The 15,876-nt window shown below is 37.0% G+C and overlaps 1 protein-coding gene across 5 annotated transcripts in view; it reads right to left on the bottom strand.

The window, feature by feature from the left end:
* LOC127438980 (nuclear factor 1 A-type) overlaps nucleotides 1–15,471 on the bottom strand; it is a 219,189-nt gene extending 203,718 nt beyond the window's left edge. For all 5 annotated transcript variants that reach the window (XM_051694943.1, XM_051694948.1, XM_051694945.1 and 2 more), the window contains exon 1: nucleotides 14,469–15,471. In XM_051694943.1, coding sequence (XP_051550903.1) covers nucleotides 14,469–14,564 — 96 coding nt within the window. In that variant the 5' untranslated portion in view covers nucleotides 14,565–15,471. The remainder of the gene's footprint in view (nucleotides 1–14,468) is intronic.
* Between the last annotated feature and the right edge of the window lie 405 nt (nucleotides 15,472–15,876).

Here is a 15,876-nt window from a genome sequence, read left to right as displayed (position 1 = left end):
ATTGAATAAAAAAAGGATGGAAAAATATATAACTATTGATTTAAAGTTGCTGATAATAAGTCTATAAACGATCTGTTTCAAGTTTACTGCAAAATATTCAGATATACACAAACATACGTAGTTTGAGAGTGTTAGGAGACCGATACGGTTGTGTCATTCGCAGTTCATCAAGTCTGCAGGTGCTGCGGAGCTCTTTTGGTGTTTGGTTCGCCACGATTCTCTGATTGGTGGATCTTTCTCTTCAGAATCATAAGTAAGGTAGTTATTCAGCACAAATTATTTTAAACGCAATAAAAAACAAAAAGTTTAATTAAAATGATGTGGACTGATGGCATCAACAAAAGCATATATTATCGATTAACAACTTCGGAGCTCATGGTAGGTCTGCCTTCAGGTTTATAAGTTAGTTTTTAAAAATCTATTCCCCAGTGGAGAAAATGAATGGAACTTTTCACTTCTGGGGCCACACTGTTGCGCTCTATTGATGTGCATACACAAGTGTGATTATATTGGCTATTTTTCATCAGCTTCGATTGCAGATCAGATTTTAGAGCCATAACTACTGCATCTGTTGAATAAAATCTAATGTGGAATATGTTTCAGTGCAACTGAGCAAGACTTTGTCAGCACAGTTGCTTTCATCTTTGAGATGAACTGAAAAGTCTTCACATGTGAAGGGGTGTTACAGTGCATGTACTGTATTTCTCTGTTTAGCTTCCACAAGAGTTACAGGGTCACTCCGTCAGATAATAAATATGAGGTGAACAGTGGTTGAACAGGCAGTTGCAGACTATGTGCAAGTGGCATCTCACTGACCTTATGAAAGTAGGCCAATTCTCTCATTATCTGGCAACAGGCAGACTTTCACAGAGGTGATTGCCGTGGTGGTGTGATCATATTTAATCTCCTGATTTTGGTGACATCTGTCCATACTGCCTTTTTTCTCTCTCTCACACTGTCTGTCCTCTGTATGTCCTGCTTTCATCAACATCGCCACCCAACAAATACACTCATCTCTGATCTTTCTCTGAACAGTAAACTCTCCTAATCCAGCACAACACTTTTAATGAATTAAGTGGCAATCTAAATTTTATTTCCTTTAATCATTTGTGATTTACAGTATAAAAATGGTCAGTTACTTGTTGACTTCTTTTAGCCATTTAAGATATTTTTACTCTGCATGTCAGCGTCATGCACAGGACCCAGATATTTTTCTACAGCTACGAATTATATGGTCATAAATCAGTAACTGAATGTTTGAACATTTTGACAGATAGTTTGGAGCAGGTGAGTGGGGTGGTGCTGTTAATGACTAGGAAGGATAATAGCTCTGTTCATGATCCAGTGATACCAGCAAAGCCCTGCACCCACATATACTACCCACAATCCCCCCTTCAATTGGTGACTTACACCTTTTTTTGGCAGCAAAATGGTGGGTGGCTGGAGACCAAGAGGAAAGCTATAGAGAAAAAAAAAGATCACTTCTCACCCCCCACCCCAAAACACACACACACAGGCACACACACACACACACACACACACACACACACACACACAGACACAGACGCAAATAAACCCTTCCAAATACCAGATGGTGTTTTTGGAATCTGTTTCCATTTTTTTTTTTTTTTCATGACAAAAAAGACAACTCCCAAGGAACACACATTCTGCATACTTGGGTAAGGATCCATACAACTCGTCCTTACTGCCGCTGCGTTCACGGAAAGACGAGTATCAAGTGAGACATGACAGCAAAAACTTTATAAACAAACTGATGATTGCCGATTGGAGAACAAGGACGAGAAAAAGTGTGCCAAACTGCAAAGATGAGAGTGTGTTTGGTTAAAGCCATAATTGGTAGATGAATGGCTCAGTGCCATGGCACGATCCATACCTTGTTTAGCACAAATTTAAGATGGTTTAAACTCCTGAGAGAGACATGCTCATGTTAACAGAGCAAATATCAACCCTTCTAAACTATTACATAGAGAATAAAGACAGTAAAACATATGAAATAATACTGAAAGGGGTGTCTGAACTTGACAAAGTCACTGTGTTTAGTTACATATGGCATAATTGGGAATAAATTACACAGAACTAAATGTAATATTCTTACATTTTATATGATAAAACAATCTGTCAAAGCGGACATACTCTGAATTCTGATGAAAGGATTTGGGTGATTCTCACAAAACCTGTCAAGAAAATGTCCTGCTCATATTTAAACCCAAATCAATAAGAAAAAAATATGAAACTATATTTTGCATAAAGAAAATATATTAAGACTACATTTAGTTTTTATTTATTTATTTTTATTTATTTATTTATTTTTTATTTTTTTTTGCATTGTAACATTATTTTCAGTACACTTTTTCCAAGCACATTTTACCACCCAGTTCCCATTACTGTAACACGGCCGGAAGTTTTACTTTTATTATTCTCATCGTTTTCAATTATGATTTTCATTACCATAATCATCATTTTTAAAATTATGTATTACATTATTTTTTTTATTTATTTTTTTTTAATTAAAGTCAGCAACAATAATAGACATACCAAGGGAGTACTACTAGGATGTATAAATGCCTTACATTTAAAATATTGTTTTTTTCACATTGCGGTAATTACAATATTCTAATGCCATCTGTGTGTGTGTGTGTGTGTGTGTGTGTGTGTGTGTGTGTGTGTGTGTTGCATTAATGAAAATTGGGAGGGCAAAATTTTAAATCATGAAAAAAAATGTCACCATGTAAAAAATCCTAATGGCCAAAAATAGGCTACATTTTATAAATGCATAATTTAATTCTTATTTGTTAAGTTTCATTTTGGAGTAAAAAAGGGCCTGGACATTTTCTTGAATATTCTGATTGTTAAATGATGATTCTATCCTTTTTTACCATAGTACATTTTTTAAATTATTTCTTTTAAACAGTGAAAATGAAAGGCAGTACCAAAGGGAGCACAAAGGTGGTTTTAATATTGTGGCTGATCGGTGTATATATATGTATATATATATATATATATATATATATATATATATATATATATATATATATATATACACACACACACACACACACACACACACACTGGTGGCCAAAAGTTTGGAATAACGTACAGATTTAGTTGTTTCGGAAGGAAATTGGTACTTTAATTCACCAAAGTGGCATTCAACTGATCACAAAGTATAGTCAGGACATTACTGATGTAAAAAACAGCACCATCACTATTTGAACAAAGTCATTTTTGATCAAATCTAGACAGCAGCCATCACTCCAACACCTCATCCTCGAGTAATCATACTAAATTGCTAATTTGGTTCTAGAAAATCACTTGCCATTATATCAAACACAGCTGAAAGCTATTTGGTTCGTTAAATGAAGCTTAACATTGTTTTTGTTTTTGTTTTTGTTTTTGAGTTGCCACAGTATGCAATAGACTGGCATGTCTTAAGGTCAATATTAGGTCAAAAATGGCAAAAAAGAAACAGCTTTCTCTAGAAACTCATCAGTCAATCATTGTTTTGAGGAATGAAGGCTATACAATGCTTGAAATTGCCAAAAAACTGAAGATTTCATACAAAGGTGTACACTACAGTCTTCAAAGACAAAGGACAACTGGCTCTAACAAGGACAGAAAGAGATGTGGAAGGCCCAGATGTACAACTAAACAAGAGGATAAGTACATCAGAGTCTCTAGTTTGAGAAATAGACGCCTCACATGTCCTCAGCTGACAGCTTCATTGAATTCTACCCGCTCAACACCAGTTTCATGTACAACAGTAAAGAGAAGACTCAGGGGTGCAGGCCTTATGTGAAGAATTGCAAAGAAAAAGACACTTTTGAAACATAAAAACAAAAAGAAAAGGTTAGAGTGGGCAAAGAAACACAGACATTGGACAACAGATAATTGGAAAAGAGTGTTATGGATCTTAACCCCATTGAGCTTTTGTGGGATCAGCTAGACTGTAAGGTGCATGAGAAGTGCCCGACCAGACAGCCATATCTATGGCAAGTGCTACAGGAAGTGTGGGGTGAAATGTCACCTGAGTATCTGGACAAACTGACAGCTAGAATGCCAAAGATCTGCAAATCTGTCATTGCTGCACGTGGAGGATTTTTTGAATAATTGTAATAGTAATTTTTCACATTATTAATGTCCTGATTATATATTGTGATCAGTTTAATGCCACTTCACTTTCTTTCCATAAGAGTCAAATCTGTACATTATTCCAACTTTTGGCCGGCAGTGTATCAATTAAATTTTCGTATTTTCACTGATTTAAAATATATATATTATATAATATAATATAATATATATATATAATAGGGCTGTCGGTTTAACGCGTTAATTTGCTGCAATTAATTATTTGAAGAATAATGCATTTAAAAAAATAAAATAACGCAATTAATAATGCCCCAGACTCGTACGTAAATTCCGTCATAAAGGAATATTGTTTTTAGAGATCCTTTCAGTTGAGCCATTGAAAATGTGACGTATCACATTGACGTTTTTATGAATATATGTCAGTAGGGGGCAGTCAAACTCCAGCAGTACAGATAACATGCCTCGTGATACCACCGTGAGCTGAACGGAGCACAACAGAACACAGCGATATTGAGAAGCGCGTTTCAAAATTTCCATCTCTATTTAACCTAAAAAATACATACTGTTACACACGGGACGCAGTATTTAATAGACCCTTATTCACGCTAGCGCCATCTTTGATTTTTAAAGGGAATGACGACGAGGCTGTGAGGGATAGACTTACCATCTCTTCAATGGGCTGTTCTGCAGTTTAAAGTGTTCCACAGACAAAACAGTTAGAAGTTGTGGAAAATCAGATGTGATCTAGGAGCTTTATGCAGCTTTATACGGTTCATGCCATTGAAGAGATGGTAAGTCTATCCCTCACAGCCTCATTCCCATTAACAATCAAAGATGGCGCTAGTGTGAATAAGGAGCCATGATGATTCTAATTGCCTGTTTTCTGTTTCTGGTCTCGAGACGCACTTTTAAAATGATCAAAACAAGCGATCCAGACGGAGAGCAACAACCGTTTAATAAAGTTTTTTGGGTTTTTTTAGTGTAAAAATTAATTTGTGCTATTGTTGGTTGTAATCACAACTCAAAGTAGTTAATGATATCAACGTAACTAACCTCGGACCATTGCTTCATGACATCTACACACTCAGGTGAGGCACTGTCAGTAAAAAATGGTCATCTCGAGCCTGTAAAGTATCAGCACTATACAGCCACATGTTTTTTTTTTTTAACCTTTTTCTCCCAATTTGGAATGCCCAATTCCAATGTGCTTTTAAGTCCTTGTGGTCGCATAGTGATTCGCCTCAATCCGGGTGGCGGAGGACGAATCCCAGCTTCCTTTGTGTCTGAGACTGTCAACCTGTGCATCTTATCACGTGGCTTGTTGAGCGCCTTGCCATGGAGACATAGTGCGTGTGGAGGCTTCACACCATCCACCGCGGCATCCACGCACAACTCACCACGCGCCCCACCAAGAATGAACCACATTATAGTGACCACGAGGAGGTTACCCCATGTGACTCTACCCTCCCTAGCAACTGGGCCAATTTGGTTGCTTAGGAGACCTGGCTGGAGTCACTCAGCACGCCCTGGATTTGAGCTTGCGACTCCAGGGTGGTAGCCAGCATCTTTACCACTGAGCTACCGAGGCCCCCCCAGACACATGTTATAAGAATATACGCTGATGTGAGTGATAAATTGAAAACTGTCGAATCGTGGAACACTTGTGCGTTCAGGAAAAAGGTGGATAGTGTTTTGTGCAATCAAGGCTGTACTCGTGTCATGGCTGTTGCCATAGTTACAATCAACAAGAAACCTACACACATCAACAGCAGACCTGCAACCTCTGTAAGATAAAAATTCTTCACCTATTTGACCTTACATCACGAAGAAATGCCCTGTGGCAACATTACTGTATATTTAAGATGCAGTTGGCCCTAACAGATTTTAAATTGGGCTCACTTTGTTTCTTTAACTGTTTTAGTATATATATATATATATATATAGTAGTTAAATCAAATCAGTAGTTTGTCATAATCAGTCATAATCATAATCAGGACATGAGATAAACAAATGATGGTGTTTATTGTTGATTTGTGTTTGATCTCCTTACAAGGGAACCTGATGCATTATTTTGGACATAATTTAACAATGCACTATACTTTTTATTTGTTGTTATTTATAATTGACTCTTTGTCTGCTGCCACAATAAGTGTATAGTTACTATGCAATTTTTTTTTAATTATTAACATCTTCTTCTTCTTCTTCTTCTTCTTTCGGCTGCTCCCATTAGGGGTCACCACAGCAGACCATCAGTGATCCGCATATTTTCATATTTTTATATTCACCGAATGCCCTTCCTGACGCAACCCCCAGTGGCTGGGGGACTCTGACTCACACCTACGGGGCAATTTAAAGTCTCCAATTCAATTATTAACATTATTATACTTGTATATTTATGATATGTTATATTATATACTAACTTAAATTTGTTAACTCACAATTATTTCTCAGTAAATAATGATCTGCGATTAATTTCGATTAATTAATCGGCACATACTGTAATTAATTTGATTACAATTTTACCGATTGACAGCCCTAATATATTTATTTACATTACAGTAATGAGAAAATCATAACGGCCATCTTTTTTGTGTTGCAGTGATAATTGATAACATGATATATATATATATATATATATACACACACTACATATGCAAAATATAATTTCGTATATTTCGTAATATAGTTTCTTTTGATTTTGGAGTAAAATTTGGACCAGGAGATTCTGACAGGTTTCGTGAGAATTACCTATTTGTGTAACTTTTCTATATCAGATTAAAGCACTACGCTTTTTAGTTCACCCAGTAGTTTGTATTAGTTTACAGATCATAGCCTCATAAACACCTTGTCACAATCCATACAGTATCTTATTTAGCACTAACTTTTGTTAAGTTAAAAGAGCTGCTGTTGGGCTTTATACACTATTACATTAAAGCTGTTGCAGTACAATAAATTACTGAAACGATGTCTGACCTTGAAAAAGTCACTGGATTTAGTTGCATCTTGCATAATGGGGAAAACATTATACTAAAACTAAATACAACATTCTTAACCAAATGTAACTATTTATGTGCTAAACTGACCTGTAAAAGTGTCAATACTCAGTCAAATGCTTTCACCACATTTCAAACACTTCCATACCTGATCACAGCACTACACTGCTGTATTCATGCTATAGTTTGTAGTGGTTTAAGGATCATAGTCTCATTAACAGAGCTGAAACAGGGATCTTTCCTGTACCTACACTCTCTAAAGGGCTAAGAAGAGAGCATCTTTACTGTTATTGTCCCAAACAAGACAAGCATCAGAAAATGGCACCAGACTAGCCCAAAGACCCAGCTGTCTTGGCCAGTAGCCACAGTTCTCCGGGGAGAGAAAGAGAGAGGGGGAGATAGTGAGTAGGAAAAAGTGAGGGACAGAGCACTTGGGTGAACGAGAGACAGAGATGGGGGTGGGGGGGGGGGGGGTGTTCCACACAGAGACATGATGCCAGGAATAGAAAAGGGGTCCTTTTTCTCACATAGTGACCCCTAACCCCCCTAGACAGCGGGGATTTCACACGCATCTCTTCCACACAATTGATCCTTTCATTCCACTGCATAGACACAGGGCTTACATTGAAGGGAGGGGGAGGTAGTGAAGGTAGAAGTGAGACATCAGGACAAACAGAGGGACTTTCTCATTACACTCACAAACATTGCTGATAGTATCAGGTCAGATATAGACAAACGTAGACACTTCGCATATTCCAACATTGTTGAAGCAGTACTATATTATAATGGTAGTTGTGCTGAATTGTCTCCAGCTCTCTCACTACAGGCTTAGAAAGACCATTTGGCATTGGCAAGGGTATAGGTGTCACATAGCAGTGACAATCTCGCCACTGGAAGCAGCCATCAACTCATCCACTGCCTTATAACGAAGAAATATAACACATTATTCATATAATATGTAAAGCTAGAAAATGTAAGGCAGTTAAGTGCTTCCGTTTTAATTCAGTCAGTTTTTGTTAAATCTGACTGACTAAATCAAAACGTCTCACTCCGCTGTTCAAATGTTGTGTGCGCTAAAGATACGATTTACATATTAAGGGCGCAATTGAATCCTGAAAGTTATGTTACTTCTTAAAAAGCAATGAAATCTGTCCACTTTGTTACTGAAATTTCTTGCAAAACCTTTTTCACTGTTTTGCAGCATTGAAAATCATACATAAAAGATCTATTTTTGAAAACACTTCAAAACAGCCCAACATATTTGATTAGACACAAAGGTTTTTCAGTTAATATCTTGAACCGACTCCAAATTAGGCTTTCTTCACATCCTCTGTTGTTTTCTTTTTTCTCTTTTTACAAAGAGCCTCATCCAAATCGGATCCTAGTTTCTTTGCATCTCTTGATGGAAAGCCAACAAAACAAATCGTGTGCCAAGTGAGAGCTTTGGAGAATGTGAAAATTCACCTGTCAGTATTCTCAGAACCCAACATATATCATTATATAAATTTATTCTAACGCAGATTTAACAGCTTCAGGCAGTTTTAATACGGCATACAAATATATGCATAAATATAATCATAACATGAAAACAAGTAACAAAATGAGCTCTTGGAACTGGACATAAACCTCTAGGCTTATGAAGCCTTCTTTGTCAGCTCAGATATACAGTACATCACATCACAAAAGGGGCAAAGACGCCCTAAAGCAAAGTTTTCTACCAAAGATATTAAACATATGAATGGATATTAGAGCCTTTGCTCAAGCCACGCAGAACATCTCGAAGGTACTACCCAAAGCACCACAGTTAAAACTATTCCTCCGAAAAGCAGACATCTTTATAAAATGTGATGTGTTACAGTATGTGCTGTATGTCATTAGTTTGATTCCCAGGGAATGCAAGTATGTGAGAGCAGACCACCTTGTTCGCAAGCTCGATTTTGTACCTTGTTGCGTTCCAAAATGTATCAGACCGCAATTCATAATGCAACGTTAAGTCAACGTTGCTGCAAGGGGCGCTATAGCTATAGGACATTAGTGTGAAATGTCCGCTTCTACTGCAAGTGAACTACTGTCATTTCGGAGCAGCAATTGAGGTAAAGTCAATATATTTATAGCAACTTCTCTGAAAAACAACAAATCCAGTTTAAGGGAACAGACTTTTTAATGCAACTTTATCACCTCCTTGGTTTGTTACCACCACAGTAACACAAGAACTCACATTGAGCATGTGTTGGTCAAGCGCTCATATCAACCTATGCGTACTTGCGTGAAGTATGTTTCTGGCCTTTGTCGCTTTGGATAAAAGTGTCTGACAAATGCATAAATGTTATAATGCATGTCTAATTGTTAGCTACAGAAACCACAGAGATAATATAGAAAACGAAATACAATGCACGTCAACTCTACATGCAATAATTCATCATACTGAGTTATCATAGGTTGAAAATAAAAAATTCATTGGACTCAACTGCTTTTTCAGAGGTGCTGTTTTGTCACCAATATTACTCCAGGAAGGCAATGAGTCATTCAGGGCTGGTAACGCAAAGCACATTAACAGACTGAGAGTCACTGTACTCACAGTGCGTGCCCAGTTCTACTGTGCTGAGCTTCAGCCCAGATCTGGAGGTCTAAGAGAGTGGTGTAGAGAAGCGGCTCCCTCGCTTCAGGGCTCAGCCTGAAAGTCCTTGAGCAGAGACACTGAGAGAGCATGCAGTGCTCAGGAAGTTCAAGCAGACAATTTTAATCCTCCAATTTCCTCTTCTCTAATTATTTCTTCGTAGTCCACTGTGTAGACCAAATTAGAAACATCTTCCTCTCCAACATGACACAATGAACTACGCTGCCCAGAGAAGAAGCTGCTCAATGGGACATTGAGTAAAACAAGGCGCTACAATAGATTTACCAATGCCACAAAAGATTTGTTATAGTTTTTGTCATGTAATCAATAAAAAATAGACAATTAAATTGCCAAAAAAGGTACAACAGTACTGTAGTATTTAATTTAAAGGGCTAGGTATTGATTAAAGATTTCTCGATTCGAATCAGCTCTCAATTCAACTCAGATTTTGATACAATTTGATTAAATGCTGATTCATTTGGGTATATTTCAGTTAAAATGTCCATTTTGCTTACATATGAAAGTACTTTTCCCTCAGCTTTTGCTATAAACTATACTGGGAAACTTCTAACTTGGTACAATATAAAAATATTAACTGTAAAATTTAACAACACTGCCCAAATTATGCAGCTTAATACAGATATAATAATAAACACAACCACAACCTAAGTAAACTAATAAAAGTAACAGATCGATCTTGGGATTTTAAGAATCGATATCAGGATTGCTCAAATGAAGACTGCAATTAATCGAAAAATCTATATTTTTACCCAGTCCAATTAAGTTTAAACTGCTCTAAGCTGTAAAAAAAGATAAGAGACTGGAACAAAAGGACATGTCAAGTAATCAAAAGTAGCAGTTATTATCTTGGGGAGTTTTAGAAATATGTTCAAAGTTATAATAATCTAAATCCAATAAAAGAAATAATTACAAAATCATGAATAATTTATTCTCAATTATACACACTCAAATGTCACTCAGAAAGTTTGCTTTATGACTTTAATTAACTTTAGCGTTTTACATACAGTAAGTTGGTGCGGCATTGTTATTATTACACTGAGATATACTGTAAGGTCCTATTCAAACAGAGGGAGTGTTCAAGTGAAAATCAGTCATTAAATTACAGGTACCGTAGATTGCAATAACCCCGACTATCTCTAAACAACATGTGCGAAGAGAATTAACACGGAGGGTTTATGAAACCTGACAGTATTTTTGTGTCTCTTTTAAATTTGATCTTTGATGTTAGTGTTGTGAGCGAGGTACTCCAGTGGACCCTAACAGCAGCGATCATATAATGATTTTATGCCCTCACGCCATTCCCTCCGACACACCCTCACAACACACATTTTGTGCCTCTTGGGGGTATCTGCTCACTGACAAGCAGATTAGAGAAGTGCCAATTGTACAGAGTATAAAATCCCATTAGCCCCTTAGGTGGAAAGGGATCCCATCATAGCGGCATTAGTGCACTGGTGAGTGGACATCCCTCCCGATCTGGTCCGCATTTCCCCCCTAAAGCTCAGGCACCTCTGGAACACATGCAGGGTTAATTGCAGCGGGTAATTTCAAACAATGCCTAGCACTTATAAAAGGTTTGACATATCCATTTAAAATACCAAATAACCTTTATAAAGGATAAAATATCATGATTGAGATCTTATTATCAGTGAACGACGCAAGTCTTCTTTGATGCTGACTTCTTTAATAAATTATCCAAATTTTACGAGTTACTAAGCATTACCATTGAGAAGCTAAATCTAACTGTGATGACTCTGTAAAGAATTTACTATGATTACACCACAATAAATTAAACCTAGTACACATATGAAGCCATGTGGAATAAAGAGTTTAAGTGTTAAATTTATTCACATCTAAATAGAAGTCAATATATATAACTGATATTTAACACAGGGCAGCTTATTGGTTCTCAGGATGTCTAAGGAATTATTGGTCAAGTAAAAACTGCTTAAGGGGGGTTGGCAAACAAAATACTATGATACTATGATTTTATGGCTTGTTTTAAGTTCTTCAAATAAAAACCAAGGAATAATTAAGAATTCTAAAACAAGACATTTGTTAAATTAATCAAATCAAAATATAAAATGTTAAAAGTTCAGATCAAGAAATGCATTTCATTTAAAAAATAATTACATTTTAGTAAGTTTAAAGAAAATATGGTGAACAAAATGCATTTACTTCTATTTAAAATGAATAAATAAGATTTAGGCCACATATATTGTTTTTCTTCATTCTGAAAGTTATTTTTGTTCTAATTTGTTACATTTAAAACCAGCATTGCTGATATCCTGTGTGTTGAAATAGAATATGGCAGCTATAAATTCCAGTTCTTTCCTCAACATTACAATCTTGGCCACATGTTGTATTAAAAAATGGTTACTAATGTAACTGATGACAATTTTAATACTGTAAGCAAGGTATAAAATCCACACAATACTTGTGCAATACGCATCATATTTAAATTTGGAAGTTTTGGAATTTGATTTCCGAATGCACTTAATAAAATTTCAAAACAAAAAGCCTTTTGTGATCTAATTATTCATGCTTAAAATTTTGACATTAGTTTATTGCTACACAAATCTCAATCTATTAAACTCATTTAAGCCTCTTAAACACCTGTGTTAAGCTCTCATATGTTTTCAAATATCCCATTTATTTTGGCACATTCTCCCAAAAATATCATGACCCATCTCCTTAAAACATTTACAAAAGCAGTGAGTAATGTCACTGATTTCTGATGTTTTAACAGTTATCTTTGTTATCTAAATTAATTTCAAAAAGGTTGTATTTGTTAACGTTAGTTAACTACATTAGTTAACATGAAATAACGGTGAACAATACTTTCACAGCATTCATTAATCTTGCTTAATGTCATTTTTTTACATATACTAATACATTTTTTTACATTAAAAGTTTTATATGTAAAAATTTGTGCAATATGAACTAACATGCACAAACAATGAATTATAGTACTTCAGATACTCTAAAATAACATTAACCAAGTTTAAATAATGCTGTAAAAAAGTATTTTGTGTTAACTAATGCATTAACCTTATTGTGAATTGTTATAATTAAAACAATATGGAAAGTATACAGTGTGTACTGCGCAAAATGCACCTTATGACCAACACAAAAAAAGTAAATGTATACAAATTAATTCCCAATATTCAACTACCAACAAAAATTCAAATTTCGAAAAATTCTAAAAGCAAAACTAACAACTTAAGGAACAAGTTAATGCGATTAGGACAAAGACCCCGAGCAGTTCCACAGGCTCACATTCCCGCTGTGCTTCTGTCCAGCCCTGGCCCCAGTGTGCATCGTGGAGAAGAATTCGTACACATCACTACCCCCTACTCCACTGCACCGATCTCACTAAGCCCTGCACACGGATACCATAATATAACATGCTGTAAAAGCAAAGGGACATGTACTCTGGTTTCTCTCACCAACTTTCCTCACCAACATCATAAAGAGAGACATGTCTGTGTGCTGCCATGACCTAGGTGAGGTTGCAGGATGGGGGGAAAGTGGAAGGAGGGGGACTGACAGAGTTCTAATCTTTATGGTTCCCTAACAGGGAAATAATACAGTTATTGTCCCAGAGCAACACAACTACCTTTTATTTAAGTCGGCAAAGAACAGTTCGCAAAAACAAGAAAATTCTGACTGACACCATGCATGTCAAAAGAATAATTATAATTATGAAGGCAATAATAAAGACAAGGGTGCTGTTGAAGTTCATGCCGGGCTAATGAATCAATGCTTAATGATCCCAGGACTCTCTCAAAACTCTTTCATGTACCCGACATGGCTCATTTGTAACTGCCAGCCACAATAGACCATTGTGAATCTCTTTCCCTCCTCATCTCGCTGCGATCTACAAACTGGTCTTTTTTTCTTCGCTCTGCCCCTCTCCCACTTTCACCTCTCCTCATTTCTGGTGGAGCGACAGAAATGTCAAAGGTTGTCTGGCCTCACTGACCACGACAAGCAAGTTAATCTGCACCAGCGCAGAGTCCGTCTTGTCCCAGAACACTTTGGAGGTTTTGTGTGTGTGTGTGTGTGTGTGTGTGTGTGTGTGTCATAGCCGAGGAGTGGAGCTCCGTGTTTCGCACTCTTGCACCGACCAACCACGCGCACAGCCCGGGCACCACAAAATCTCAGTGTAAACAAGGGATAAGAAAGAAGCGATGCAAGACCTTTCTGCCCTGGCTTTCCTTCTTTGGAGTCCTGTGCAAAACTTTCCTGTCATGTGAAAGCAGAAGACGCTGGAAGAAGAAAGCAGGGGACGTCTTGCTTGCGGATACGGACTGCCAGCGGAAATGTAATGAATGAATGAGTTAAGTGGGGAAATGAACTGTCATTTGTGCAAAAGTGACAAAAGAGCTTTTGTTGCGACGGGGACATGCGTTTAAAAAAGGAGCATTAAGAAGCGTGAACTTTGTCAATTGTTATCTGACGTCTTAGACAAAGTGGACAATAAAAGAGGAGTACATTAAAGACAAAACAAAGAAGACAAATGTGACAGGACTCACAGAGGAGCTATTATGCAGACACAGAGAAAACAAACAAAAAGGCAACTATGACCAATGAAGGATGGGGTTTAAAAAGCATGTGTCTTCTGTGTGCATAAAGTCGAAGGAGGGAAGTCTTTCTCTTTAAAAACAAAACAAAAAACAATCGAATGAAAAAGAAGAAAAAAAGAGGTTCAGTTGCTGCCAACTTACCATCCACCAAGTCCTGGCCGAGATGTCGTAGCAGAGCTGCCATTTGATGGAGCCTTCCGAGGTTTTAGCTGCCATTACGCTGTCAGCAAGCTTCATCTGATGCTAGTGCACTCACCGGAGATAAGACACCTAATTGAGAAAACATTTGCACTGGCATGTTGGGCAACATGTAGCCCACTCCATACCATATGGAATCATGGGTAAAAAAAAAAAAGCCTTGACAATGAACCAATCTCACGCAGACCCCGTGGCAAGGTGAGCGGCAGTCATCTGCTCACAGAGTGAGCTGTCCTTAAAAAATACTCCACAATGGTGAGCCCTTTTTTTCCACATCACTAAGTGCCTGAGGTCCTTTTTTCTCCTTAATTAGGGTTCGCGCTTCATCAGCGCCACCATCATCACCATCATGTTTCCATTGACTTAGGTCTGCTTGAGATCTTCTTTTTCTCCTTTTTTTGGAGGAGTGGAGAGATTTAATAGGACAGAGTCAGGTTGCGGGAGTTAGGGGTACGGACAGATGCGCCACAGGCTATTAGCCTGAAATTCTGCTGGACAGATGGAACTGCTTAAAGACTATCATGCAATGTTTTGTACTGGACTTCTTCCCCCAAGTTCCCTCTGCCGGAAAAGGTCTTGTTTTTGGCAAATTTATCTTGAAATCAAAGAGCACATAAACAAAAATATTTAACGGATATTGATGGGTCACCTTTGTTCTATGCTTTTTCAATGTTCAAATCATTTTGTGTATCATAAACAGAGGCACTGACCATCGCAGTATAATTTACGACAACGTTCACATTTTATTTTGTGAGTATAAACACTTTAAGTGACCACTTCCTGAAAGTAAACCTTTAAACTTTTATCTTAAAAAAACTATTAGGCACTTTTAAATAACTTTTTAAATACTTTTATTAAATATTTGTTAAATATTTTTTCCATTACTGGTTGATTGATGTGTTTTTAATAAAACACAATATACTCAATGTCAACAGGATGATTTGGATGTCAAGCAATTTTGTTTAATGTGATAAACTTTTCTGAAGTTAGTGTTTTTGCCTTAAAGTGGGAAGCTCAGTGAGTCGACAGTGACAGAGGTTATGGGAGTTCTGTGCATTTCAGATTCTTGTATGTAAGGGGAATACCTGAGATTTGGGCAGGAGAGGGAGAGACTAAGCATCAAACAGTTCTCCCATTGTGACGATGGCTGAGGAATGTGATTTAGCCAGAGACATTGGGAACATTGTTGGGTGGGGAGCAGAGAAGCACAGGTAACCTTTACCCGAAGGTCCAGGTCACTAAATGCAAAATAAGCATTTAAATATTCAAAAAGCGACAAAGCAGGCTCATGGGAATGGTCATTTATTATTTTTATTTTTTAGCTTTTTGAAAAATACACTAAACAATTAAA

Source organism: Myxocyprinus asiaticus, chromosome 50, assembly GCF_019703515.2.
Source record: "Myxocyprinus asiaticus isolate MX2 ecotype Aquarium Trade chromosome 50, UBuf_Myxa_2, whole genome shotgun sequence".
NCBI classification, from domain to species: domain Eukaryota; kingdom Metazoa; phylum Chordata; class Actinopteri; order Cypriniformes; family Catostomidae; genus Myxocyprinus; species Myxocyprinus asiaticus.
Note: the sequence above shows the minus strand (reverse complement) of the source record. Positions and strands in the feature narration are given on the sequence as shown.